General features: G+C 44.6%; 1 protein-coding gene across 2 annotated transcripts; it reads left to right on the top strand.

Moving 5' to 3' along the window:
* Positions 1-3,728: 3,728 nt before the first annotated feature.
* LOC105482460 (CD83 molecule) lies at positions 3,729-23,358 on the top strand. 2 transcript variants are annotated; one of them, XM_011742579.2, is made up of 5 exons: positions 3,729-3,903; positions 3,996-4,111; positions 17,933-18,161; positions 20,079-20,185; positions 21,545-23,322. In XM_011742579.2, the coding sequence occupies exons 1-5, from the start codon at positions 3,867-3,869 to the stop codon at positions 21,668-21,670; spliced, it is 615 nt and encodes a 204-aa protein (XP_011740881.1). In that variant the 5' UTR covers positions 3,729-3,866; the 3' UTR covers positions 21,671-23,322. The 2 variants fall into 2 exon arrangements, with proteins under 2 accessions (XP_011740881.1, XP_011740880.1); XM_011742578.2 differs by having other exon boundaries at positions 3,737-3,903; positions 21,542-23,358.
* Positions 23,359-24,760: the final 1,402 nt, after the last annotated feature.

Here is a 24,760-nt window from a genome sequence, read left to right as displayed (position 1 = left end):
GACTTAATGGAAAGTCTAAGAACACATTGTTAACATTAATAAGAAATGAACTTTCTACTCACTGGCCGTGGACCCCTAGAAAAATATAGTTCAAAAAGATATATATATATGAAAGTAGCAACACAAAATGTGAAGGTATCCAGGAAGAAATCTATCAAAAGATGTGAAAAACCTCTCTCTCTATATATATAAAATTTTAAAAATTCTTGAAGCCCTAAATAAATGGAAAGATATACAATATGAGATGAATTTGTAGAACTGACTTCTAAAGATGTTGATTTTAGGCGATTTATAAACTGAATATAATCCTACTAAAATTCAAATGAGTTTTTTTGAGATTCATAAATTGATGTAATTTATATAAGGTAGAACAAAGAACCAAGAATGCCAGAACAATTTTTTATTTTATTTTTTTGATACACGGTCTTGCTCTGTCACCCAGTCTGGAATGCAGCGGCACAATCTCGGCTCACTGCAGCGTGGACCTCCTGGGCTCAAGCGATCCTCCTGCCTCAGCCTCCCGAGTAGCTGGGACCACAGGCACAAGCCATCATGCCTGGCTATTTTTTGTATTTGTTATTTTTTTGTATTTTTAGTAAAGACTGGGTTTCACCATGTTGCCCAGGCCAGTCTTGAACTCCTAATCTCAAGTGATCCACCCACCTGGGCATACCAAAGTGCTGAGATTACAGGCGTGAGCCACTGCACCTGGCCACCAGAACAATTTTGAAGACGAAGTTCAACATGTGAGGACTCACTCACTCCCACCACAGCAAGACTTAAATTGTAGTAATAAGAAAGTGTGATATTAGCACAAAGAGAGGCAGAATAGAGTCTAGAAACAGGCCCACTCATACACAGAAATTTGTATAAAGCACAGATGTCATTTTAAATCAGTAGGGAAAGAAGGACTTTTAGCAAGCAACATTGGAAAAAATGGTTATCCATATGGAAAAAATAAGTTAGATCACTACATTTAACCATATTTAAATGGATTATAGACCAACATATGAAAAAGCATGACTTTAAAAGTTTTGGAAGAAAATGAAGGATAATATTTTTATGATCTCAGGTCAGGAAAAGATTTCTTAAACACAATACCAGAAGCACAAATCATAAACAAAAAGATCAATAAATTTAACCACGTTAAAATATTTTTAAAAAACTCTTTGGTAGATTAAAGATATCGTAAACAAAATGGAAAATACAAATCTTAAACTTGGAGAAGAGATTTGGCATGGATATAACCAAGAAAGGATTTGGCCCAGATTTTATAAACAGTGCTCACGGAAAAGGCCAAAGGATATGAATGACAATCCTCAGAAAATGTTATCCAATGTTCTTGAAACATATGTTATCAATGTAACATAAATTAAGCAAAAAGGATCTAATATTTCACACTCATTAGATAGGCAGAAATTTAAAAAAATCTGGCTGGACATGTTGGCTCACACCTATTATCCCAGTACCTTGGGTGGCCAAGGTGGGAGGATTGCTTGAGCCCAGGAATTTGAGACCAACCTGGGCAACATAGTGAGACCTTCAAAAAAAAAATCTGATCATGATAAGACCTGCTGAAGAGAGTGTAAATGGGCATGTGCATTTTGGATAATAAGACGGCAATATTTAACAGTGCAATGTAATTACTGAGCTAGAGTGTTGGAAGACTTTCAGCTCCCCTGCAACATTGTTTATGATCAAGAAAAGCTGGAAAGAAGCATAAATGCCTAGGTATGAGATCTGGCAGAGGACACATAGAGGGTCTCAAAAGACCATCTTGGCTAACACGGTGAAATCCCGTCTCTACTAAAAATACACACACAAAAAATTAGCCGGGCACGGTGGTGGGCGCCTGTAGTCCCAGCTACTCGGGAGACTGAGGCAGGAGAATGGCATGAACCCGGGAGGTGGAACTTGAAGTGAGCTGAGATCGCGCCACTGCACTCCAGCCTGGGCAACAAAGCAAGACTCTGTCTCAAATAAAAAAAAAAAAGAGGGTCTCGAAAATGTTAGTACTGTTTTATTTCTCAAGTATAAATTGTATACAGACGTGTTCAATTCTATATTTTCTACACTTATTTTGTATGCTTAACATTTTCGTAATTAAAAAAGTAGTTTGGTGAGGCTGCTGGGGAAAAGATACACAAGCTGGTAGGACTGTAAATTTGTATAGCCACTTCCAAGAGCAGATTAAAACTGGTGGTATAGCGGGGCGCGGTGGCTCAAGCCTATAATCCCAGCACTTTGGGAGGCCGAGACGGGCGGATCACGAGGTCAGGAGATCAAGACCATTCTGGCTAACACGGTGAAACCCCGTCTCTACTAAAAATACAAAAAACTAGCCGGGCGAGGTGGTGGGCGCCCGTAGTCCCAGCTACTTGGGAGGCTGAGGCAGGAGAATGGCGTAAACCCGGGAGGCGGAGCTTGCAGTGAGCTGAGATCCGGCTACTGCACTCCAGCCTGGGCGACAGAGCCAGACTCCGTCTCAAAAAAAAAAAAAAAACCAAAAAAAAACCCACAAAAAAAACCTGGTGGTATAGTGATGCCACTCTTTTTAACCTCTTGGATGGACGAAGATAGAAACGTTGGACAACAGTGTGTGTTGGCAAGAGTGTTGGGAAACAGGCCCTGTCGTTGCAGATGGGAATATAGATTGAAGACACCTCCTTGCAGGTAATTTTTTGGCAATATTTAACAAAATTGGAAACTCCCCTTCACCTAGCACAATTTCCTTGAGGTATTTATTCTAAGAAAATAAGCAATTTTAGAGCAAAGATTTATCTACACTGAAGTTTCCCATAGCAGTCACAGCATTGTTTCTAATATTAGTAATACAAAAAGAAACAACCTGTATGTCTAACACTAATCGATTCTAATTTATGGTGCAACTGAAAGATGGACCAAAATGATGCTGTTGGAAGTTTTTAATGATATGGAACTCCTTGCAAATTATTAAGCTAAAAGAAAGTAGTTTACAAGATAGCAGGAAGAATAAACCATTAAAAATACCAATCTGTGCACTGACTTAAATGTTATAAATATTTTTATGTTATGTTATGTTACAAACATTTTATAACATAAAAAAACATGTTAACTGAAGTTACTTCCTGGATGGATTACGGATAATTTCATTGTCTTCTAGAATTTTCTTTTCCAAAAATGTTGTGTATGTGTGTGTAATTATTACTTTAATAGGAGACACTCTCTTTTGGTGATATAATTTAAACAGGTAGGACGGTACTGACCGACAACTTCCCAGGGAAGGCAGGGAGCCAAGTACTACAGACTTGTATGTTCCTATGGAAATCTAAGGCGCCTTTGATTATCACAGATTCTGGAGAAGAGTGAGGACTTGGGTTCACCAGTGACGTTCCCAAGGACAGGCTGGGCTTTTGAGGAAGTTGCCCACCCTCTCGGAATCTGGTTTGGCCTCCGTAAAATGGGCAGATCCCGCTCCGATGGCCAGGTTCCCGGCTTCCTTTTGCGGGTCAACGGCAGCGTCACGCGCGCCAGCGCGGTCTGCGAAGCCCCCAGCGCTGGGCGTCACGCGGGGATTGCTGTCGCCGCTGCCAGCCGCAGCAGCGACGCGAACTTGGGGCGCCCGACCCGGGCGCGCGGGGGCGGAGACGCGCACGCGGCAAGGGCGGCGGGGAAGACGGGGGGCGGGGACGGGGGCGAAGGGGGCGGGGACGGGGGCGCCCCGGCCTAAGCGGTACTAGGGGGGCGCGCCACCCGCTTCCGCTACCCGCCGGGGAATCCCCGGGGCTGGCGCGTAGGGAAGTTCCCCAACGCACGGGCATAAAAGGGCAGCCGGCGCCAGCGCGCCACAGCCCTGCAGCTCGTGGCAGCGGCGCAGCGCTCCAGCCATGTCGCGCGGCCTCCAGCTTCTACTCCTGAGCTGCGGTAGGGCCCGCGAGCGCCCGTCGCCCCCCGCCCCTCCACGACACCCCCTCCCGTCGGTCGCTTGCTCACGACGCACTCTCTCTTTCTTGTAGCCTACAGCCTGGCCCCCGCGACGCCGGAGGTGAAGGTGGCTTGCTCTGAAGATGTGGACTTGCCCTGCACCGCCCCCTGGGATCCGCAGGTTCCCTACACGGTCTCCTGGGTCAAGGTGGGTGCTGCGATGCCCGCGGGCTGGGGTTTGGTGGACTCATTTGAAGGCAGTGGGAACCATCTCCCGGAGGCTGGCGACCCTCTGTGGCTGCTGGGTGGGGGCGGGGGGCGTCTCCCGCAGCTGATCTTGGAGTACCCAGTTTCCCGTCGCGCCTCCCCCGCCCTATCCGCATCCAGGTACAGGGCCGACTTAGGTTTTGCTCTCCGCAGACCTCAATCCCCTTCCTGCCCCTGAAGGTGGCCTGAGATGAATGATCCACTTAAGACGTTTTGGAAGGGCAGAGACTCTCTCGTTTGGATTAATTCTGGAGGCCACCTGTGGTTGTGGGCCTACAGGTCAGGAAGAAAGCAACAGGGACCTAGATTTGGGCATTGGACAGGGGGAATGTCTCCAGACTTCTGATTTCTTGTGTTTTATGACTGTGATGCCCATGATACATGGGAGGGGGAGGGGGCAATTTGAAATGAAGGGCTAAGACACAGAAGTGACTTAGGCCATTTCATCCGTGGTAGTTATCAGTGGTCATCCCCTTTGTGGGATACCCTTGGCTTCCTCCCCTAGCCCTCCTCCTCCTTCCTCTGGCAGCCGTGAGAGAGGCAGCCATGAGGGCATCAGGTGGATGCATGAACTGGAGCCTGCATGTGTAACAACAGGCCTTGCTGCTCCTACTGTAAGAGGACTGAGTGGCAAGGAGGCTTTTTCAAGGTTTCCTCTTGACTGAAACATTCTCAGATTCTAAGATGGCAATGATGGTGTCATTCTAAAGTCAAGCAGCTACTGTTCGATATCACTGGTCCTTCTTTAAGTCAGGCCACTGCTACCACTGCGCCTCCATTTTAACCCAAATGAATATAATATTCCAGCCTCACTCTGTAGCTCTCACTGATTTGCTGTCTTACGGTGGGGGCAAATCTGTGCACTTGTAGCTTTCCCCAAAATGCAGGGCTTTGTTCTGCCCACCATAAAAGATACTATAAGAACCTGTACGTGTCTCTGGCCAGTTAACAGTACAAGGCATCATTGCGGTGATCTCTTTGTGTGTGTGTCTCCTAACTGGATTGTCAGTTCCCTGGGGGGCAGTGGCTGTATCAATACTTTTGTGTATTCTTCACGGCACCTAATTTTTGCCCTATAAATTGCAAAGGTGCTCTGTGAATTCAGCCCAGCACCTCATGAGTTATGCATAACGGCGATAGTGCTGCTGCCTCAGAGCATTGTATTGTATATGAAAGTTAGGTGTTAAATATTCTTACTTCATTTGTACCTTACTGTAGGATCAGCAAACACAACAATTCCAAAGTTGTTCGCATAGTCAAAACAACACTATTTTAAAAAATATTGTAAAAACAATTTTTGAATGCTCACCACATGCCAAGCTCCCAGGTAAATATTTACATCCACTATCCATTTCCATCCATTGGAAGAATGGACTTAGGGATCAGTACTGTTACTGTTCCTACTTTACAGGTGAGGAAACTGAGCCTTAGGGAGGGAAATAACCTGTCCACTGTTGCACTGGCTAAATGGTGGAGTTGGGATTTGAACCAAACAGTCTGATTCCAAATCCTGAGTTGTTTGAGGTCTATCTTGATATCTCTGTTTTCTACCTGAATAACTTAAGGTAAAGAAAATCAAAGTGCCCCTGGACTAACCAGGCAGGGACTTAGTTATCTCAAAGAAGGGGGAAAACATGAAATCACTATCCCTTCCAGAGAGTAATTATTTAATAAAGAAAGAAAACATTATTAATACCCCCAGGGAGTAATTAAAAAGTACTCATGAAACAAGTAGATGAAATTTCCGACTGTAAAGTTCAAACAGTTCTGGGGTGAAAGCTTCTTGCACAGGGTCATTTGGAATGGTCCACTAAACCATAGCAATTAACCTTGGACTTCAACTTGGATGTCAGGTGGTGATGTAACTCTGTAACGCATGAGCTTGTTTATTGGACACAGTTCTTGCAAGATTGACCCTGATGGTCTTTCAAAACTCTGTCAAGAAAAAAAGGGACGGCAGTCTCTAGGCATTCTTTTTTTCCTGCTGATTCATGGAATAGTGCCAATGAAAAGTCATACTGTAGTTACTTTTTGAGAAGTAAATGGTGATTGAGATTCGTGGATAGGAGAGTTATGCTATACCAATAAATGAATCAGGTGCCTCGAAAGTGACATGTAATGTGCCTTTAAGCATTTTTTTTTAAACAGGTCTCAGCATATTCTGTACATATTTATTATCTTCCAGCCCAATAATTATACTTTTGCATTGATTGCGTTTATACAACAAAAATGGATAGCATGTTCTGGAGATAAGGCCAGTGTTGAAATGCCGAAATATTTCATTTTACAGAAGATTAAGCGTCTGGTCATTTTTCTACAAGTTTCTTGTAAAATGTTTCATCAAAGTGGAGGGGTAGCCGTAAAGGGAGGAATTTCATTTTGGTGACCAGAGCCAGCTTATCCCATCTCGCCTCACTTCATCATCACTACCCTGGCTTTGTAAAACCTGTTTTGCCAGCACAGGAAGGGGCTTCGTGCTGGGCAAGGAAAGCAGAGTCCCTTGCAGTGGGTTTGCACCATCCACCAGATTGAAGTACATTCTGCAGGCTGTCTGCGTATCATAAGTATGGTTATAATGACTCATAATTTAAAATTCCATTCACCACTCAATCCTCCGGCACCATGTAGCATCTTGCCTTTGTCCATTTGGCATTGATTACTTGTAATTAACAAAAGGACCCATGTAAACCATGTGTTTTTTATCATATGCCTTTGACCAGAAAACTCAAAACAGACAGCATCCAATCTGTTTGCAACATTAGGGTTGGTAAGGAAGAGTGTTCATTTTATTCTCTCTGTTTCAAAGATGCAGTGAGATGGGCCAGAGGGGACTTAATGGAGACATGCACAGGAGGGTAAAGGTGAAGCCAAAAGTGGACAGAGATATCCCAATTCCTGTTGGCCCAGCTCATCTCTTCTATGGACCATGTCCTCTTAACTGGGATCCAACAAAAGGTCCTCCTCTCATCCCTTCCTCCCTTACACTTTTTAAGGCAGAATGGGTGATTGAGAAGAAATAGAAAAGTTAATAAATTATATTCATTAGGATAGTAGCTCAATTTAGCTTTATTTTTATTTTTTGAGACAGAGTCTCACTCTGTTTCCCAAGCTGGAGTACAGTGACATGAAGACGGCTCACTGCAGCCTCGACTTCCTGGGCTCGAGTAATCCTCCCACCTCAGCCTCCCAAGTAGCGTAGCTGAGACTACAAGGGCGTACCACCACACCTGGCTAATTTTTATGTCTTTAATTTTTTGTAGAGACAAGATCTCAATACATTGCCCAGGCTGTTCTCCAACTCCCGAGCTCAAGCCATCCTCCCACTTTGGCCTCCCAAAGTGCTAGGATTACAGGCATGAGCCAATCGATTTATCTTTTAAAGTTGTAACAAGCTGGGTGTGATGGCTCAGGCTCATGCCTGTAATCCCAGCATTTTAGGAGGCCAAGATGGGAGGATTGCTTGAACCCAGGAGTTTGAGGCCAGCCTGGGCAATGTAGTGAGATCCGTCTCTACAAAAAAAAAAAAAAAAAAAGTAAAGAAAAGAAAGAAAGGAAAGTTGTAATAGATGTGGTTCTTTGAGGAGCTATTTTGAGAAAATAATGCAAATAGATTTTGATCCATGACTTTTCTTCCACTGGCCATGACCTGTGGTTAAATTCTGGTATAAGAGGGCATAGCACAGTATCATGTCTGTGAGGAGTAAAGCCGTGCATTAAAGGGCTGCATCTGTACTTCATGAAAAGCATCGCTGTGTCTACACTCATTAATGTAGGTTTGGAGAGAGAGGACAACTTTGGATGGAGTACTTTGGGCTTGGTTGATATTCACTAAGGTTAATAACGAGTGGTCATTTATCCCAGAGATGCAATGCCTTCTTCTATCATGCTAGGAGCCCTGACAGCCTACGGGTGATGCAAAACGAAAGAGGATATACGGTGTCATCTCTGGGTGATGCTGCGGGGGTGAGGACAGTGAAGCATCACAAGACAAGTGCCCCTTTCAGATGATTTCCAAAGGAAGGAAGAAAAGGGAAGTAAGAGTGTGATTTCAGATAATAGTCTACTATAAATAGATTTTATAATATCGAGAAGAGCCCCAGCTGGGGCAGATCATGGGCCATCCATGGAGTGTTCTGTCTCTGACATTAACACTGAGGAAACTGTTGGAGAGCAGGTTAATGGCTTGCATGAGACCACTTCAAAAGTTCAAGGCTGTCTTCCACGTATGTTGCTAAACTTCTTTTTGGTGGAGTTATGTTTTCTCTCTCTACCATCTTGTGTGATAATGACCTACAGAACCAGGGATACTGAGGAGAGCAGAGTGCCTTAGGAAGGCCTAGAGTTGATACGCAGTTGGGGCAGATGTAATTTATACAGCCACAGACCCTCATGGCCCATGGAGGAGCCAGTGCTGAACACTGACTGTGCTTCCTTGATTCTACAATGATTCTGTTGTAAGATGGATTTAAGAACATGTTATAGGACAAAAAGGAAACATTTCTACATTAAATGTAGAACCACTGAATTATGAAAACAATGTATGTTAGAATTAAAAAAAACAAATCTTACTCTCCCTATTGGCACCTCTAGTACTTGACCTGGTTGAATCACTTTTATGGGTTCCTCCCTAGGTCAAACGATGAAAGATGTAAAGTTGCTTTTCAGATGTCTCTCATATTTACACTTTCATTGTTTAGTAAATATTTCTAAGTCCCAAATGCGTGCCCCGTCCTGGGCCTGGCATTGGCCATCTCAGGATCAATGTACAACTTTTGCCAGAGGACCATCTTGAGCAAAGGCATGGGAATCCACTAAGACCTTCTGGGAACCATTGAGGTAACCAGTAATGTAGAAGGGAGACTTAAACAGCAGATGGCTGAGAAATAACATTAGTAAGTAGGCTAGAGGCAGATTGTGAGGGGCCTCCAATGCCCAACGATAATGACTTGAACTTTATCCTTTTGGTAGGAAGGAGCTACTGAAGGAATTTTTTTTTTTTTTTTTTTTTTGAGATGGAGTTTTTCTCTTGTCGCCCAGGCTGGAGTATAATGGTGTGATCTCAGCTCACCGCAACTTCCACTTCCCAGGTTCAAGTGATTCCCCTGCCTTACCCTCCCGAGTAGCTGGGATTACAGGCGCCTGTCACCATGCCCGGCTAATTTTTTGTATTTTTAGTAGAGATGGGATTTCACCATGTTGGCGAGGCTGGTCTCGAACTCCTGACCTCAGGTGATCCATCTGCCTAAGCCTCCCAAAGTGCTGGGATTACAGGCGTAAGCCACCGCACCTGACCCCATTGAAGGATTTTAAGCGCAGAGAATGGCATAATGCAAAATATACCTAAAGCAAAACATATTTCTCCTGGTGAGGGATAGAATATGATTCTTCTTAGAAGATGAGTGTCAGAGGGAGACTTCATTCTTTTCCTTCTTTTCTCTTGGTCACCAGTCCTGTCCATGTGGTTCTGAGGAAGAGTGGGCAAGGAAGAATGAGGCTGCCACCGAGGGGCTATAGAAGAAGTCCATCTAGATGAGAATGGTGGATCACTGAGAGTTTTGGACTGTAGTGGAACAAAGCACAAGTTGCCAAAATCTTTTAGCTTGACAGTGGGGAGGGAGGAAGAAAGCAGCTGAAAGTTCAATTGGAAAAAAAAAAACAACAAACTAAACTAAAGAAAAAACCCAACTTGTTTTCCATTAATAAAAGGGGGAACCTGAGTCACATGAGGACTGAATTGTCTTAGCTAAGTACTTGGCAATGTCACTACACAAAGAAGAGGAAGTTTGGAGAAGGTCTCAGTGACATAAGGGAAAGTTTTATGTAGGGCAAGACTAAAAGCAGATTGATTACCTAAAAAAAATTTCTTCCATCTAAAGCTGTTTCCATAGTCCCTTCCTGGCTGCTCCTGGAAGAACCCTAAATTTTGTATCAACAATCATTAGCTCAAAATAGAGCTGGACGGAAAATACTTCCCTAAGATTCCTTTATTACTCATAAGCATGTTTTTGTTTTTCATTTTGTTTTATTTTGCACTGAGGTATATTTGGGTAAAATTTCCCTGTGTTTCATGTGGAACTGTAAAGACTTGGGAGCCCAAGGCTTGTTAATATCACTTGATGCTTTCTTGGAGGACCGGTCTACTGCATGTCCCAAATCGGTACAGTTTGGAGAGTTGTTCCAGTTCTTAGCTTCTAGTGCTTGCCAGCAGTCCTCGGGGTTACGGATTAGGATCGGTATTACTGATAGAATCGAGGTTACTGATTCTAGAAGAGGTGGTAGCTGCCTAGGATTATGGGTCCACATAGGGAAAACCTTTAGGAAAAGAAGGATGCTGGTTTCAATAAACAGTTCATAATCGCCTTGGACTAGCAGTTCTGGAGAACAGAGGTTCTGATTCAAATCAGCCCTTGAGGTCTCATTCCCCAAGGAGTGGGAGGCATGTGAGCCCAAGGGACAAAGCAGGACTGACCTCGAGTCTGGAGCCATGTGCCAATAGCCCCCTACGTACCACCCTTATTTACATGGTGGTGCAGGGTGCCTTATCATTAGGAGTCTTTCAGTTGTGAGGGATTGTAAATCCAATCAAAACTAGCCTAAGGAAAAGGAAATATATTGGCTTATATATAATTGGAATGGGAAAAAATTGAAAAATCAAAATACAGTTCACTTTTCAGATACAGGTGGCATTGTGGCTTGAATTATGCCCCCCCAAAAGATCAGAAGTTCCAATTTCTGATGCTTGTGATTGTGACTTTATTTCGAAATAGAATCTTTGCAAATGTAATCAAATTGAGATGAGGTCCGACCTGACTAGGGTGGGCCCTACTTCAGTATGAATGATGTCCTAATAAGAGAAAACACACACTGACACAGACAACAGGGAGAACGCTACGTGAAGACAGACACAGGGATTGGAGTGATGTGTCTACAAGCCAAACAGTGCCGAGGACTGCTGGCAACCACTAGAAGCTAAGAGAAAGGCACAGAACAGATTCTCCCCTAAGGCCTTCAGAGAGCTTGGCCCTGGCAACACCTTGATTTTGGACTTCCGGCTTCCTTTGAACTGTGAGAGAATATATTTCTGTTGTTTCAGCCACCCAGTTTGTGGTGCTCTGCAGCCCTGGCAAATGCACATAGCTAGGTGTAGAGGTTCATGAATGTCCCCAGGACTTGGTGACTCTCCATCTCTCAACTCTGCCTTCCTTTACATTGGTTCTGTGTCCAGCCTCCACATAGCAGCCAGATCATAGCCAATAAGTACAGAGTTGGACAGGTTGCACATCCCTTACCTGAAATGCTTGGGAGCAGAAGTGTTTCAGATTTTTGGATTAGGGATGCTCAACCTGTATATCCTTCCAGAAGCAAGTGCAAAGGAGAAGGTTGTGTTTCTCTTCAAATATCTCACCGTATGTCTGAGTATTCTCAAGGGACTTTGACTGGGTCACGTGCCTATCAGAGCCAGTCTCCATGATCATGGGATACCAGGCCTGAGTTAAGTTGCCTCCTCTAGAACCTAGGTGTGGAGTTCTTCAGAGGACATGAACTCAGAGCTTGTAATGGTACCTCTTCCAGGTCCAGCAGGCCCCACAGGACGCTAATGAAAGAGAGATGATTGGCATGAACAATGAAGGGTCCAACATTGCCTTCAAATCTCAATTCCAAAGGGGCTTTGCTATATTATTATGATGGTGCTTAAAAAAATTCAGAATGTTGTGGATATTTTGAAGACACTGTATGTGGAAAAAACAGTTTCTCCCTGGAGCAGAGATTGGGACTTCTAGGACAACTTTCCCAGAGGAGACGGGAAGTGTCATTGGTGAGGGAAGTGACAGAATGGGTGGATGGTGTGGAAAGCTATCACATATAAGAATAATTTCTAGGCCGGGCGCGGTGGCTCAAGCCTGTAATCCCAGCACTTTGGGAGGCCGAGACGGGTGGATCACGAGATCAGGAGATCGAGACCATCCTGGCTAACACGGTGAAACCCCGTCTCTACTAAAAAAATACAAAAAAAACTAGCCGGGCGAGGTGGCGGGCGCCTGTAGTCCCAGCTACTCGGGAGGCTGAGGCAGGAGAATGGTGTGAACCCGGGAGGCGGAGCTTGCAGTGAGCTGAGATCCGGCCACTGCACTCCAGCCTGGGCGACAGAGCGAGACTCCGTCTCAAAAAAAAAAAAAAAAAAGAATAATTTCTATTGCCAGCATTACCAATTATATAGCACTTTTCTGTGTTTTCTCACTTGATTCTTATAATAACCCCATGAGCAAGTAAGGGAGCTCCAGATGACGAAATGGCTCAGAGGTGAAGTGACGTATGTAAGATGACCCAGCTAACGCATGGAGAAGCTGGGATTGACTTCAGTCCTTTGATTCCAAAGCTAGTGCTCTTGTAACTTTCTCATTGTTTTCTAAAATTCATGCATTCATTCAGTAAATACTTTTTCAATACTTCTTATATTCAGGGAACTATTTAGTATGCAGAGTGAAACCTTGGCTCTAAAAAAAAGAGAGAGAGAGAGAGAGTAGTAACATCTTTAGGGCTTTCTGTGTGATCGATACGGTGCTTAGGGTCTGTATACATCATCATAAGTATCTTCATGCCAGCTCAGTGAGATGTGATCACCCCCAGACTCCAGTGGAGCTATCCAAGCCTGAGAGTGGTTCAGTCAGTTGGCCAAGAGCAGAGGTAGCCGTGGGAGGGCTGGGGTTTGCTTCCAGCTCAGCCCAATGCCAATGCCTGTGCTCTTAATTATGTTGCCTCTGCTATACTCATAACTCTGTTAACAGCCATAAATCCAGCTCTGTCTGTTAGACCCAGTAAATTTCAAAGTGGAAAATCATTTTTCTAATAAAACTACGCATAGAAAAAAAGATATTAATGCTCATACATTCTACCCTCATTATGACATCAACCTCCGAGCCAAACTATTTTGCACATTATAAAGAGCTGTTTTTATGATGAATGGGAATTATATTGGCACTTTAATTGAGTTAGAAACCAAGGTACATGAATGTTAGTGCACCAGAAATGCAATAAAAAAAAGCTGCTCAATGTGGTTGGAATACATCAGATTAATTCAATACCAACTTTAAATCCTTACAATCTATACCCTTAAATATGTTTTATCAAATCATTAGATGAAACTTTTATACTTTTTTTTTTCTTTTAGGTAGGCAGCTATTGCATTTCCCCCCACCCACCCCCACTTTTTTTTTTTGAGACAGAGTCTTGCTCTGTCACCCAGGCTGGAGTACAATGGCACGATCTCGGCTCACTGCAACCTCCATCTCCTGGGTTCTCCTACCTCAACCTTCCAAGTAGCTGGAATTAACAGATGCCCACTACCATGCCCAGCTAATATTTTGTATTTGTGGTGGGGACGGGGTTTCACCATGTTGGCCAGGCTGGTCTTGAACTCCTGACCTCGTATGATCCACCTGCCTTGGCCTCCCAAAGTGCTGGGATTATAGGCGTGAGCCACCGTGCCTGGCCCTGCGTTCTTAACAAATCTGATGTATGATAAATTTAGATTTCAATTTTGTGATCAAAACTCTTTTTTTGCTATAAAATGAAACTATCACCCTCTTAGATTCAAATATGGTAATGTGGGAGGTTGGCATATATTTGGATAAAATTATGTAAACTTTAAAAAAAAAAACGCTTTCCACAATTGGATGTTTTAATATTGGTTAAGTTTCAGCCATAATTGATGATTTTTTTTATGTCTTTTGTTTTAGTTCAAATTCGTTCATCATTAAAAAAAAAAAAAACAAAAATGACTCTATTCACGTGCCCATAAAATTAGTACTTGTGTTTGCTTGATTTAGCATTCTGCAGATGAAAGAGAGTTTATTTTAATTTAGGGCTTGTGGTTTCCTTAAGGTCAAATCTCCATTTGAGAGAAAGAATATGGTATTTAAATGATTTAGTCAAATTGGAGGCCTTGAGACAAGTCACAGTCCCCAGGCTTTCTGAAAATGAGATGTCTCACGTTTGCACTTTTCCAGCTAAACCAAAAATGATAGAGTTGTCAGCATAAAAGTTAATGCACAACATGTGGATTTTTAAAACATGATTGGGATGAGTGTTTTGAGTAATTAATTTGCTGAAATTGTGTTGTGCTTTAGCGCACTGTACTACAATATTAGCGTTGTGAAGGGTGCATTAAATAGTTCCTGTCAATTATGGTTGGCTGTGAATGAATCTGAGGGTTCCTTTTGTTATAAATTACTATTTCCTAAAATGCTTTTGCAGAGAAGCGATGGAACACTTTTAGATTTGGAATGTTTAAAGAGCTGTTCTTGCCAGTGGTTGATTCTGAGCCAGCTCCAATGTTTATGAGAACTCATAAAACAAAGCAAAGTGAGGATGGCCCATTTGCTGTTACTCCATTTTCCTCCCACTGAAATTTCTCCTTCAGTTTTTGGTGGTGCCTCTGCCACAGTTAGCTCATCCGATAAAGCAGGGTGATAGCTGCCTGGCCATGTATCTGATGATAATGATTTGAGCTTCTGCATATGGTCCCTTGGTCCTGCTAGGGCTCCACCCCCATTCTGAGTATGCAACGTTAACAAGAAAACGACTACGACTTTTGCAGCTGTGGACAAACGTCACATTCTACAGCTGGGGGTCACAAGAGGAAGTTTAGCTGAAAATGTATATCCCTAAAAAAGGAGGTTAGAGGGAGGGTTCTGAAAGATTTCCAGCTGCAGTGTGTGAATTTACAGGGAATTCTTTTTGCTGTAGTTGGTTATTAGGCAAACGGTCCTGTTCATTAGTTTGGCAAGAGTTCCGAGGTTTTGCCGATAGTTCTCTGGGTCATTTAGGAAACGGGGTGTTTGGAAGATGACCCTGTGAGAGTTGAGATATTTTGCCACGATCCCACTGATGGCAGTGATGTTTCAGCTCTTCAGAATTCTGCAGGTTGCTTTGGGGGTTCTTTGTCTTGCCTTGTGCCTTGGTTCTTCTTTCTGTTCTTATGGCTCACCCTGCCTTTGTTTTGTCATTGAAAAATAACTAGCAGCCCACTGACGGTTTTGCCAGAGGCCCGTGGAAATCTAACCATCAAATAAACTACATTTTATTGGTGTTGCTGCTGATGTTTAAAATGAATTCTCTGCAAATAGGCAGAAGTCACTGCCAGCCGGTTTTGATCACCAGCACCTTTTTGCTTCAACAGTTCCCAGCAGCTAACACAATAACGGGGCCATCTTTATGTAAATAGACACAATAGTTTATATTTCTCCCAGGTCCAGAGGGGTTCACAGTTTTGGTCTTGACTTCCAGATGGGCCTCTCTGAGCTGAGGGAGGGGTTGCTGGATGGGAGAGGAGCTCCCCAGGAGAAAACCATGGGTGAATAATCTCAGAATGGTTGTTGCAGCTATGCTCACATTTGGAGGTTAATTTAAAAAAAGAAAAGCAAGATTGGACATTGGAATGGGGACTGCAGGGACTGGGCTGAACTAATAATTTCAAACTGACCTTTCAGGCCATGCTAGGCACAGATTGGCCCTGGATGGGCCTCGGCCTCTGGTCTGTGAAAGCCCTGCCTGGTAGGAAGAAGCAGTTCTGCCAGGGCAGCGAAAGGGAGAGGGGAGTGGTGTGAGCCCATAATGAGGCTGCAGTTTATATAAGGTTTACTTAGGCTTGAAAAGGGAAAAATGGTGCTAAATTAGATGTGTTCAGGAATCAGTTGGACACCGTTAATTTCCTTGGCCCCACCTCCTTTTTGTGCTTTCTTTTTGCGTACCCAAGGGCCCCAGTCTTTTAACTTCCTCCCATAGATTCTTGATTATTTAGAAAGGAATCTTTCCAGACAAAAAGGACCACCGAGAAATGGGATTTATGTCCACAGACTCGGCCTGAAAAGAGCCATTCGTCTCAGCTCAGGGCTAGGAGGGAGCTGAGCAGGTTTTCTTGCAGGAGCGATCGATCTGCCACCAGGTGTCTCTGTAGCCCACTCTACAGGAATGCGTTATAACGGACACCAGGGCTGGAGCCCGAGCTTTCTGGTGACCTTGTGGTATATGCCCTGAATTAATAAAAGACGCAGAAATGACTGTGTGTGTGTGTGGTGTGTGTGTGTGTGTACGAGTGCACACGTGCCCATGTGTGTGTATTGTCTTTCCTGAGTTGCTTCTCAGAGTATTTCCCTAACTCCTTGGATATCTCTTTCCCTGCACTGAGTCCCTTCCTAAAAGTCAGGGAAGAGTTGTAGGGTACTCCCAGAACAGGAGATTCAGCACTAATAGGTGCAAGCAAAGACAGTGGCAGTGGGGCCCGATAATCTCTGTCTCCTTCCCTAAAGTGGCTCTTGGGTGCAGTTATCACGCCAGGGACAGGTAAGGAATGTCACTTAATCCTGGGCTCCCTGCTGGTCCCCAGCCAACCAGCAAAGGGAAACTCAGGTACTGCTAGGGGATGTCAATGTTGAAGGGCTGCCCAGGCAGGCTGAAAACAAGGATTTGCTTTGCTGCATGTGTAAATTCATTTTAGAGGCTTTAAAGTATTTCAATGGAGGAGCAACTTAGCAAGTTAATTAGGCAGATTAAAAATATGTCTAGGAAAGAGAGAATCAATGGTGAATGTGGTATGAACCTAATCTCTGCAGTGGGAGATGCTGAAGACACTCCACCAGTTTGATCACAGAGAATTCACAGAAAGCAAGCTGGGCGCAGCGGCTCACGCCTGTAATCCCAGAACTTTGGGAGGCCGAGGTGGGCAGATCGCTTGAGTCTGGGAGTTCAAGACCAGCTTGGGCAACAGAGCAAGACACTGCCTCTAAAACAAAAAACCAAAAAAAATAAAAACTAGCCAGGTATGGTGGCACATGCCTATAGTCCTAGCTACTGGAGAGGCTGAGGTGGGAGTACCAGAAGGTTGACTCAGGAGGCCAAGGGTTCAGTGAGCCCTGATCAAGCCACTGCACTCCAGCCTGGTTGATAGAGCGAGACCCTGTCTCAAAAAAGAAAAAAACGACAGAAAGCCAGCCAGATGAAACGTCTGGCTAAATTGGGCATCTACCCAAGTCTGGCTGGTCTGTCCTGAGTACAGTGAAGTCAGCTGTTACTGCCCTTCGACGTGGAGTTTGATATGACCAACAAATGATCTGACACATACGCTCACTATAAAGCATGCTTCTCAGCTGTCTCGCTGCCCTAGTACAGAGAAAAGGTGTGGCACATTTGGCAACGTCAAGCGTGACCACACAGAGACACAGCCCTTGAGGAACAAGGTGACTCTTTGCAGGAGGCGTTGCTCATCTGTCTGTCTGCCTATCTGATTTTAGTTGAATTGTCTGGCAAGGATCATAACAGATTCAGGAATTTTTCCAAATAAAAGGCTGGGATACAGAAATAGGAATCATTCAGTGGCTGAGTTGGTATCTGAAGAAAACAAGAGAACATTTAATACAGAACAATCCTATCTATACATGTATACATAGACACAAAATATAATCCAGCAAGATTCACACACAGCATATCACTATCATCAACAGTGACTCCCTCTCTCTTACATAGGGTAGAAATTGGAATACTTATGATAGAATCATGAGATGCAGTACTGATATATTCCGAAGATGTAGCCTTAGGAATTTTCATAGATCTCTCCTCCCCCAGAGGTCACACACACACAAGAGCATCGTGTCTTGTTTTACAAACATAAGTTGAGGCTGGATCTTCTGAAAACAAAATGGAAACACTGGTGTCGAGTTGGAGTTCTTGCAGTGGACCGTGATGCGCTATGATTCCTTCTTCACAGCTACTGGAGGGCGGTGAGGAGAGGATGGAGACACCCCAGGAAGACCACCTCAGGGGTCAGCACTATCATCAGAAGGGGCAAAATGGTTCTTTGGACGCCCCCAGTGAAAGGCCCTATTCCCTGAAGATCCGAAACACTACCAGCTGCAACTCGGGGGCATACAGGTGCACTCTGCAGGACCCGGATGGGCAGAGAAACCTAAGCGGCAAGGTGATCTTGAGAGTGACAGGTGAGGTGACCTGCTGCACTTGTTTTCTTCTTGCACAATGCATGTGTACTTCCTTTAGGTCCTAAAATCGATCCTCTCTTTCGGAGTGTAGCTCTAGAGCTTTGGATCACATCTGTGGCTGAAAGTGAAAATCCGCTGCAAGCATGTCTCCATTTTCTCTTTCTGTGGCTTAAATGATGCCTTTTGTTGGACTTTTGCCCAACACTTGTTAGGGGCTGAGGCTGGAAGTGATAAAAATGTGGTCACAGAGCCCCTGATTCCGTACAACAGTTGATTTCTCCTTCTGTCCAGGATCTGAAAGGAATCGGACTTAGGGTAATATTATTACCCTGCAAGAGTACAATTCCTGTTTAAGGGGGCAGTGTGTGCTTTTTGCTTAGTGTTGTATGCACACACCTCTCTTAGGCCCTCCTGGATCTCCAGCCCTTCATCCTGGTTTCTTTGTTTCCTCGTACTTAGTACAACTGGCATGTTATGGATTGATTTACTGTCTGTCTCCGCAAGAGAACAAGAACCTCTTTATTTTCTTCTCTGATGTATCTGGGCACATAGTAGGCCCTCAATGAATATTCACATGAATGAGAGGAACCTTACAGAGGAGAGTGGAGAGGGGAGGCATGTTTTGTGGGGAGTGGATAGAAAATGAAGAGAATAGCTGATTTTCTCTCCTTTTCCTCTTCCAAGGCAATATTGCCTACAACTTAAGGGGTCAGAGTCTGCAGTCGCTTAGATCTGGCTCAAATATTAACTCTGCCTTTTGTTAGCGTGTGACCTTGAGCAAATCGCTGGTTGACTCTAAGCCTCAGTTCTCTAATCTCTAAAATGGAAGCAATATCTATAACATAGGCTTGTTGTGAAGGTTAAATGAGAAGTTGCATTAAAATGCTGAATGTGGTGCCCGGGATAAACTGCATGATCAATACGTGTTAGGGACCATGAGGACAATGGCTCTCATTGCCCACGGCTGTGAGAATCCATCCTTAGACTGCTGCACAAAATGTTGAATCCATTTTCAGGGGTCGACAGCTCTCTGGAGATCCAGCCATAGGCTCCAATGGCAGAACCCCCTCCACTCACTTGCACTCCACCTATTCCTGCCTGGGGCATCGAGCAGATTCTGCTTGCAAGCACACTATAGCCAGAGCTCAACTTGCTTCCCCAAACAGCACATTGGGTGTTGCACCTGAGTGGGGAGAGGCGCCTCCCTTCATATCTGTTCCTGGGCTAAAGGCCTCGCTGCTCTTACCCTCCCTTGGTGCCGCACCACACCCTTTAACAACCCTGAGGGAGCTATTCTTCCAACCACCCATGCTGGTAGCCTCGCCGAAAGAGCTTGAACGATTCTACAAAAATCTGTTGACGTTTTTGGCAATAGCAGGGCAGCTCACCTTCTTCCTTTCATAGTCCCTGAATCCTCATGAGGTGAGGACACACCACAGTCTACCCAACGCTAATGAGGTTAAGATAATTTATGGATTAACAAGTGGTGGTTCATCTGGTAGGAGGACAAAGTAAGCCAGGAAAGGCTTGACATCCAAAGTGGAGGCAGACAGGCCGCAGGATAAGCCTGGACCAGATGCCTGGCTCAGCCGCCTTGGTCCTTGGTCCTTGGTCCTTGACCCTCTCTGAGCCTCAGCTCTTTCATCTGTAAAATGGGACACCCAGGCCTGCTCTGAAGATTCGGGGAGATGCTGTGTGCAAGTCCTGGTGCATGCAGCCGGACACAGAGCAACAGTGCACACTGGCTGCTGCTGCTGCTGCTATCACCATCCCTGCCACTGTTACTGTCGTTCATCCTGGTGGTGGGAAGAGGAGACAAGCAGGACTCCAGGACTGAGGAACAAAGCATTCTTAGCTTTTTTTCATGGTAGAAAAATCCTGTTAAAATGGCTTCACATGTCACTTACTTTTTTAAAGGATGCCCTGCACAACGTAAAGAAGACACTTTTAAGAAATACAGAGCGGAGATTGTCCTGCTGCTGGCTCTGGTTATTTTCTACTTAACACTCATCATTTTCACTTGCGTAAGTATCTTTTTAAAACATCTTCTGTTATTAAAAGATTACCCAGGGCACCAATCCAAATATCTTTTGCAGACAGTGTGAATCATTTAATAATGGTGAGAGAGATTATTCTTTGAACCCTGGACTTTTTGAGGCCCCTAGACTGGGAGAATCATTACAGGAAGCTACCTGAAATATTTCCAGCGTTTGTCTAGTGGCTACATGTAGAGCGTTGTGGAAAAAAGAAAAAAACAAAGTAAGATATAGGAAGGACATTTGGGAAATGACAAGGGGTTCTATGAAAGAGCAGAGGCCCTGTAGGCACAGTGCTAGAAGTTGCAGCGCTGAGGGCCCCCCATCCCAGAGCAGAGGCCCCGCTCTTCCTGTGGGTGAGGGAGGGGGCCCCACTGCCCCAGGGATGCCAGGGGATAGATCAGCCTCCTTTGGCTGCCTTCAAGCTATTTTCTCATGGGGGTTCTCCCCTTTTATTTTTGGTATTTCTGCCCATGCCTTAAGAATTAAGCCCAAGAAGCCAGAGCAGTGGGGCATAGCAGGAGGCTTCCGGGGTGGAGGATGGCTGGCTGGTACTTGGGCACCTAGACATGCCCATGAGCTGTTGGTTGCAGGCTCCAGCTAAAAGCCCTCAGAGATTCTTTCTGCGTGGCTGCTCACCTGCGTTGACCACGGTTGTGGGAGAGTAGGGCCACGTGTGTGTCTGACCCCTCTAGAAAGTGATCTGCCCCCTTTGTCTCCATCTACCAGGCAGGGCTGGCTACCTAGGGGCCAGGACAGACCTCACCCAGGGGCTACCCCAGGACAGGTTCTTGCCGCTCACTGTGTCTCTGTATTCACTAACTTGCCTCTCTGGCTGTGCACTCATCTCTCTGCTTTCTGTTTGAGATACCAGTCAATCAAAGACTCCAGTGAGCACCTACTATGTTCAAGGCATTATGCTAGGCACTGTACAGGGCATAAAAAGGTGTAAGACATTGTTCCTGCCCTCAAGGAGCTTACAGTTAGGATGTTAGGGTTATTTGCATATAAGAAGATAATTAGAGTTACCAGGCAGTATATTTTAAACATGAATGACTTTAGCTTCTTGTTTGCAAATGCCTTCTTCTGTGGGCATTGACTTTCCATACAGAGACCTAACAGTAGGAGGTTGAAATGACCACAATTAGTGAATCTCCTGGTCCAAGTTTGGAGACGCCAGTGACATGGTTGGTACAAATCCCTTGTGGAGCGAGTGAGGCAGTGAGTATGGGAGCTTCCAGAATGGGTTGTCTAGCCAGCTCTTAGTGAACAGAGTTTAAAAGGAGGTGGCAACTGCTGAATTTTTCCAATTATTCACTTCACTTTTATTTCATTTCTTTTTAGAAGTTTGCACGACTCCAGAGTATCTTCCCGGATTTCTCTAAAGCTGGCATGGAACGAGCTTTTCTCCCAGTCACCTCCCCAAATAAGCATTTGGGGCCAGTGACTCTTCACAAGACAGAACTGGTATGAGCAGGATTTCTGCGGGTTCTTCTTCCCGAAGCTGAGGCTCAGGGGTGTGCCTGTCTGTCACACTGGAGGAGAGAAGAATGAGCCTACGCTGAAGATGGCATCCTCCTGTGAAGTCCTTCACCTCACTGAGAGCATCCGGAAGTGGATCCCACCCCATTTGCTGTGAGCAGACCTCGAAAACCATCACATGACCACATAGCATGGGGCCACTGCTGCTTCTCCATGGCCACCTTTTCAGCGATGTATGCAGCTATCTGGTCAACCTCCTGGACACTTTTTCAGTCATATAAAAGCTATGGTGAGATGCAGCCGGAAAAGGGTCTTGGGAAATACAAATGCCCCCAGCTGGCCCGTGACAGACTGCTGAGGACAGCTCTCCACTTCTGCATCTTGGGGACGTCTCTTTGAACTTGCTGTGTTTTGCTGTACCCGCCCAGATGTTTTACGTCTGGGAGAAATGGACAGATCCAGCTGTGAGACAGTGGGAAATATTTAGCAAATAATTTCCTGGTGTGAAGGTCCTGCTATTACTAAGGAGTAATCTGTGTACAAAGAAATAACAGGTCGATGAACTATTCCCCAGCAGGGTCTTTTCATCTGGGAAAGACATCCATAAAGAAGCAATAAAGAAGAGTGCCACATTTATTTTTATATCTATATGTACTTGTCAGAGAAGGGTTTGTGCTTTTCTGCTTTTGAAATCTGTATGTGTAGTGAGATAGCATTGTGAACTGACAGGCAGCCTGGACATAGAGAGGGAGAAGAAGTCGGAGAGGGTGACAGGATAGAGAGCTATTTAGTGGCCGGCTGGAAATGCTGGGCTGACGGTGCAGTCTGGGTGCTCGCCCCATGGTTCCACTATCTGGCTGCGTGATCTTGAACAAGTTCCTTCTGGTGTCTGCTTTCTCCGTGGTAAACCACAAGGCTGTTGCATGGGCTGATGAAGATCATATACGTGAAAATTCTTTGAAAACGTATAAAGCACTATACAAATTCGAAACTCCACTGAGCCATTATCCTTGCTATGATGGTGGTGTTTTGGGGATGAGAGGGTGCTGTCCATTTCTCATGTTTTCCATTGTGTGAAACAAAGAAGGTTACCAAGAAGCCTTTCCTGTAGCCTTCTGTAGGAATTCTTTTGGGGAAGTGAGGAAGCCAGGTCCACGGTCTGTTCTTGAAACAGAAGCCTAACACACTCCAAGATACGGACACACGGGAGCCACTGGCAGAAGGGACTCCACGAAATGTTGCATGGATGTTTTAACCATTGTTGGGTTTCTCTTATCAAACTTGGGCCCTTCCCTTCTTGGTTTCCGAAGGCATTTTATTGCTTGGGTTATATGTTCACTGTCCCCCTAATATTAGGGAGTAAAATGGATACCAAGTTGGTTTAGTGTTTTTGCCTCTGTCGTGGCTTTCATGTTATTAAACGTACGCATGTGAAGAAAGGGTGTTTCTCTGTTTTATATTCAACTCATAAGACTCTGGGATAGGAAAAATGAGTAATGGCCACTAGGCTTAATACCCGGGTGATGACATAATCTGTGCAACGAACCCCCATAAGTTTACCTATGTAGCAAACCTGCACTTGTTCCCATCAACTTAAAATAAAAGTTAAAAATAAAAAAAAATACAAATACAAATAAAAAAATCCCGACTTTGGGATGAGTGCTAGGATGTCTGTAAACCAGTCTGAGATTCAGAATCCAAAATGAGAGCTGAAAGATTGGCTGAGTCTCTCTCGGAGGGAGGGCGTGCTGGCACACAGAGCTTTGTAAGCAGCACCCTCCTTCCCAGAGATGCTTCTGCTTCCATCCTGGGGCCACGTTGCTACCCAGTACATGAGCAGCTCATACTAACATGCATGGTCATAGGTGGGAGGGATGGTGGGAGGGTTTCTGCTTCAGAAAGATGTGTAACATCGGGGGCTTTGTGCCTGGGATTCATGGGTTTCACTCGAGATTCTCAGATAGGTCCCTTCCCCTCAAAATGTTAAGAACAATGTGGTCTAATGTAGTTAATGTAATGTAACTATTACAATGTAGTTGTAATAGTTAGAAAAGCATCATAGGTGGATGGCTCTTTACAAAGATGAATACACATAAAATGTCTCTAAAAGCTGTGGATTCACTTTCAATGGAATCAAGTCTGTTCTCAAATGCTTTACCCAAAGTGCCAGGGCATGGTAATTGAGAGTTCACAGAGCTCCTAGTCACCTGAGTTTGTAGCCCAGCTTTAAGATTTGGAAGGTATATTTCCTTAGGCAGAGGACTTAGCCCTCTAAGCCTTAGCTGGCCGATCTTTAAAATAAGAATAGTATCTGCCTAATAGGTTTATTGTGAGGATTAAATAAGATAATATATAGAAGCACTAAGCCTAGTATCTAGCAAAAGGTAAGCCTTTGATTGATATTAGAACAAGAAAGGAGAAAAGGGTAGCAGAGAAAGTATCAGTAACTGTAAATCTTTGACAAAGTGGTTTTGTTAAAAGGAATGAATTGGCTTGGTGAAGGAGTCATGTTGCTTTCAGAGGATTAATACTCAGTGTACTAAATTCTTCATGGCCATTAGAATTACAGTACAGGACACACGGGGAAGGAGGGTTGCCCTTTGTCAATCTGGACTGAATTAAGCTGGAAACATGATGGAAATTTGAGAGCAGGTAGTCTCAACGTTTCAGACCTAGTCTTTGGTATAAGAAAAAGTTTGTGTGTGGCCGGGTGCGGTGGCTCACATCTGTAATCCCAGCACTTTGGGAGGCCAAGGCAGGTGGATCATGACGTCAGGAGTTCGAGGCTGGCGTGGCCAGTATAATGAAACCTGTCTCTACTAAAAATACAAAAATTGGCCGGGCGTGGTGGTGCGTGCCTGGAGTCCCAGCTACTCAGGAGACTGAGGCAGAAGAATCGCTTGAACTTGGGAGGGGGAGGTTGCAGCGAGCCGAGATTGTGCCACTGCACTCCAGCCTGGGCGACAGAGACTTCATCTCAAAAAAAAATGTGTGTGTGTGAGAGAGAGAGAGAGAGAGAGACATGGAGAAAGAAGGGGGTATAGAAGAGAATGGAGGGCAGAATTTGTTAAGGAGAGTGAA

Source organism: Macaca nemestrina, chromosome 5 (assembly GCF_043159975.1).
Source record: "Macaca nemestrina isolate mMacNem1 chromosome 5, mMacNem.hap1, whole genome shotgun sequence".
Classification (NCBI taxonomy): Eukaryota; Metazoa; Chordata; class Mammalia; order Primates; family Cercopithecidae; genus Macaca; species Macaca nemestrina.
This window is presented reverse-complemented; position numbering and strand designations above follow the sequence as displayed.